General features: G+C 39.0%; 1 protein-coding gene across 1 annotated transcript; it reads left to right on the top strand.

Annotated features, from left to right (window-relative positions):
- Positions 1–3,405: 3,405 nt before the first annotated feature.
- LOC130934317 (uncharacterized) lies at positions 3,406–4,296 on the top strand. Its single transcript, XM_057863900.1, has one exon. The coding sequence runs from the start codon at positions 3,406–3,408 to the stop codon at positions 4,294–4,296; it is 891 nt and encodes a 296-aa protein (XP_057719883.1).
- Positions 4,297–4,700: the final 404 nt, after the last annotated feature.

Here is a 4,700-nt window from a genome sequence, read left to right as displayed (position 1 = left end):
CTAACCAAATTCTAATTCAATTGTTTTTTCAGCTATGATTGTGGATTATTTGTAATAAAATGGGTAGAAATGTGGCATCCTAGTAGTATCGAGATTGATGTGTCTAACATGCCAGAATAGGAGGAAGTAAATTTTTTTTGTATAGTTTTTATTTTTGCTTTTGATGTTCATGTCTTTTTATAATTTATGATCTTTATGAACATTGTTATTGCAGTTTGAGTGCGTTAATCTAAGGAAGCAATTGGTCATCCAAATGCTTACATCACCATCAAATGCCCTTCTTAAGGATGTTATAAATAAATCAGAGAAATATAGAGTGGTAAAGCCAACTCCAGCTCAATCAAGTCCATACGTAGTATGTAATACTGATGAATTGATGATCGAATGCCTTGGTTCGGCTGGGAAGGGCTTTAGAAAGAAAGCTCTCGTGAAGAAGCGCAAAAACTGAAATTCAAGACTTAGAGTTACCATCTCTTTTTAGGGGTCATTGGATATACTTGTTTTGTATATAACAGAGTTCAAGGGGTCATTAGATATACTTGTTTTGTAGAAAGGTATTGTTTTGTGGAAAGGTATGGTTTTGTAGTTTTTACTATATAGTATACACTCACTTTCTAAACCTCCAAGCTGATTAATTGCCTCAATGAATTTTTGGTGAAGTTTAGGTGTCCATTTGAGCCTTGGCTTTGCATCAGTTGCGAAAACCAAGTGCATGCTACTTTGCACATTTTCCATTGTTTGTTGCTTCTTTTAGGAAAGAAAGAGTTACACTGTAGTATGTAATGTAAGCAAACACAAGAGATACTTTTCAATTTTCAATGAATGAATGATTCCTTTTTTAGCTATGTATGAATCCTATATGATCTTATATATAAATTGGAGTAGTTGTTATGTCCCATGATCTCATTCTCATATCAGGAAGCATGAGTGGTGTTATATTACAAACTAATTTTGTATCTATAAATAAGTTTAATTTGCACCTATTATAATGAGATTTTGCACACATAAATCAAATAGTTTGCATTCATTTTAACAGGATTTTGCACACCTTATGAAGCCAATTTGCACCCGTCTTAATGAGATTTTGCACACCTCACTCAAATAATTTACACTCACCTTATTGAAATTTTGCACACATGTATAAGATAGTTTGCACACATGATAGTTAATTTATCATGTCGTTGCACAACAAAAATTGAAACTAATCAATTTTATCTCTAATTTATTCTCAAAGTAGAAGAGGGATAAAAAAAAAGAAAAAAAAAGAGGAAAATGATTTTGATGGAAAAAATATATATGAAAAAAATGTCTTGAGGTTTTGAGCAACATAATTTAATACATATAATATTTTTAAATTTTTTTGTTACTTATATTACAAACTAATTTTGTATTTATAAACAAGTTTAATTTGCACCTATTATAATGAGATTTTGCATATATAAATCAGACAGTTTGCATTCATTTTAACAGGATTTTGCACACCTTATGAAGCACAATTTGCACCCGTCTTAATGCTATAAATTTTTTGTGTCATAATCTATAATATTAGGACCGACATAATTTTAAAAAATTTATATTCCCGTAATAGTATTACAGGTAAAATACTAGTTACAAACTAATTTTGTACCTATAAACAAATTTAATTTACACCTATTTTAATGAAACATATATGCATATATCCATAGTTATTTTGCTTAAAAATTTCTCCATCATCTCGTTCTTAATATATAATTATTATTAGGTTTAATTACTCTGTTGGTCCCTATAGTTTCACGAAATTTTCAATTAGGTCCCTATACTTTTTTTCCTTTTAATTGGGTCCTTGCACTAAATTTTTAAATCGGATAATGGTGCAAGTTGTAAGCTGGATAATGGTACAGTCAGGGACATAAGTCGTGAGGAACAAATGGAAAATGCTGGAGGTAACTATACAGCTGTGGATGACACGTCGGTGAGGCTCACAAAACCACCGGTATGTGCAGACCAGGCGACTGAACCGATGATGGCTGTTGTGCGGGAGGTTGAGGAAGCTGAGGATAAAATAGTAAATTCAGCTGGAATTTTAAATGAGTGGAAATTTAAAAATTCAAAAGAGGATCAACTTAAATTGGTAACATATAATACGAGTAATGAAGCTATTGAAGGGTATGCTGATTTTGTGGAGGGTGCTGTTATGAGCAATAAAGAAGATTCAGAGAAAACCTTATCCTGGGATTTTGGCAATCTGAATTCAGGTGGACTACAACAAATGAGGGCCATAAGGGGGACAACAAAAAACAATAACAGCTACAAACATAAGCCCAAAAACAAGCTATTCAATAACATGGGCTGTGCAAGTATGCTGGGCCCAAATCCTATAGCTACTCTCAATGGGTTTGACGCTACCATATGCAGCTCGGATGGGCCAGCTCAGGGCGCAACGGATCCGGGTCAGGTGCAACGGGTTCTTGCTAAGGGTGGCCATCACAGGCAGCGCAGTTCAGCCGAGGGAAGCAGAACAGAGTCTGATGGCGCTGACTGGTCCCAGATCAGACGGCCACGAGGAGTTGGAGACCGCGGAGTTTCCACCGATCGAAGGCCCGCGACAGAGAAGAATCATCGTCCGGCGAGCGGCGGGGCAGTGATTGATACGGCGTGGAAAGTTAGAAAAGGCGACGGAGAGGAAATCGGACTTGAGCAAGGCCAGTCAATATTGATGGCGCTGGAGGATGGAAGAACTGAAGTGATTCCAGGCGACGGAGGAGCGGAGGTTAGGGCGGTGGACGGCAATGTGGATAAAGGCGCTGGCCGAGGCAAAAAAGGGAGTATGGGAGAGGATAGTGATGACGGTAATTTTGGGGATATTGATGATGAAAATGGCACAAACGAGGAGAACAAAAATGCAAGAATAACTGTAAATGGAAGCTGGGCAAATAAAGCAGGAGATGTGCTTGAAGACGTGACTGGACGCTGCAGGTTGAACGAAGGACAAAAGTTATTGATACAGGGGGGCGAGGAGGGAGTTGAAGATGACCAAAGGGGTGAGGACGGAGCTGAAAATGATGCAGATATTGGTGACTATCAGAGTTCAACACTGGAGGAGCAGATGTTGGAAAACAGGAAAACATGGGAAGTAGCAGTGGAATCTGGTGCTATGCTACACAACGAAGAGGATGATATCATGGCGATTCTCCAAGCTCAAAATGAAGAAATTGCTCGGAAAAAAAGAATGGCGAAACAAAAGGCAAAGGCAAGACGCTGCAGACCCAAGCATAAAAATAAGGTGTGTAATAATCTTTTAAGATGATCTTTAGTTCATGGAATGTTAGGGGGTTGAGGGGAGATGGTAAGGTGAGGATGATAAAGGATTTTAAGAAAAAATTTAGGCTGAATATGTTAGGTCTGATTGAAACCAAAAGAACTGTAATGACGAAGTTTGATGTCACTAGTTTGTGGGGGCATGATGGTGCTGGGTGGGAGTATGTAAAGGCTGACGGTGCATCGGGTGGGTTGCTGTTAATGTGGGATGAAAACATTTTTAAAATGAATAACTGTTACAAAGGGGAGAGATGGTTGTGTGTAGAAGGGATCATATTAAAGAATAATTTCAATTGTGCCTTGTTCTTGATTTATGGTGCTCATACTAGAGAGGAGAAACGTGTTGTTTGGGAAGAGTTGAGCTATACTGCTGGTTTGTGCCAAGTCCCTTGTTGCTTCATGGGAGACTTTAATGAGGTTATAAACATTGAGGAAAGAAAAGGTTCTACTAGTTTAACAGCGTCTGCTGAAGAGTTCAAGGATTGGGTCCAAGATATGCACCTGTTGGACTTACCGCTCAACGACCGTAAGTTTACATGGTTCAGAGGCCAGTCCTGCAGTCGGATTGATAGAGTTTTGGTGAGCCTGGAATGGGTTGAGGAGTTCCCAGAGATTCGCCTAAGAGGAGGACCAAGGGGCTTGTCAGATCATTGCCCAATGATAGTGGAAGACTCAAGGTTTAGAGATGGACCTAGACCGTTCAGAAGCTTAGACTCATGGTTTACACACGAAGGTTTTCTCAGAATGGTAAAAGAAGAATGGAGGGGACTAGGGGAGGTGCAGTTTGCAGATAAATTAAAGGCCTTGACAATTCCGTTGGGAAGATGGCATAGAGATAATTTTGGGAACATGGATAATAAGATCATGAAATTTGAGGAAGAGATTAAGAAGGTCGATGACATGGTAAGCAATGGGATATATGATGGAACAGTAGAGGCAAGAAGAAAGGCGCTGGTGACTTGTTGTGAGAAGTGGTATGTGAGAAAAGAAGTACACTGAAAACAGATGTCGCGATCTCGTCTTGCCAAGGACATGGACAAAAATACCAGGTACTTCCATAACATAGCTTCAACTAGAAGGAGGAACAATAGGGTTGATGCACTGCTAATTGATGGGAGGGTGGTAAGAAATCAATCAAGGATAAAAATTGCTATCAGAGAGTTCTACAAGCAGTTATATCATCAGGAAGAGTCTCCTATGGTGGGTTTTAGGGATGGCTTGGTGGGTATGATATCTGAAGAGGATGCTGCAGCTTTAGAGATAATGCCATCGGCAGAGGAGATTAGAGATGCAGTGTGGGACTGTGAATCGTCCAAGGCACCAGGGAGTGATGGATACAACTTTAATTTTATTAAGAAGTGCTGGGACGAGATTGGGACTGAGTTCACAGCAACTGTGATGGG

Source organism: Arachis stenosperma, chromosome 6 (genome assembly GCF_014773155.1).
Source record: "Arachis stenosperma cultivar V10309 chromosome 6, arast.V10309.gnm1.PFL2, whole genome shotgun sequence".
In the NCBI taxonomy this organism is placed as follows: Eukaryota; Viridiplantae; Streptophyta; class Magnoliopsida; order Fabales; family Fabaceae; genus Arachis; species Arachis stenosperma.
Note: the sequence above shows the minus strand (reverse complement) of the source record. Positions and strands in the feature narration are given on the sequence as shown.

Coding starts and splice junctions, on each gene's coding strand:
- LOC130934317 (XM_057863900.1), top strand. CDS start 3,406: ATGACGAAGTTTGATGTCACTAGTTTGTGGGGGCATGATGGTGCTGGG.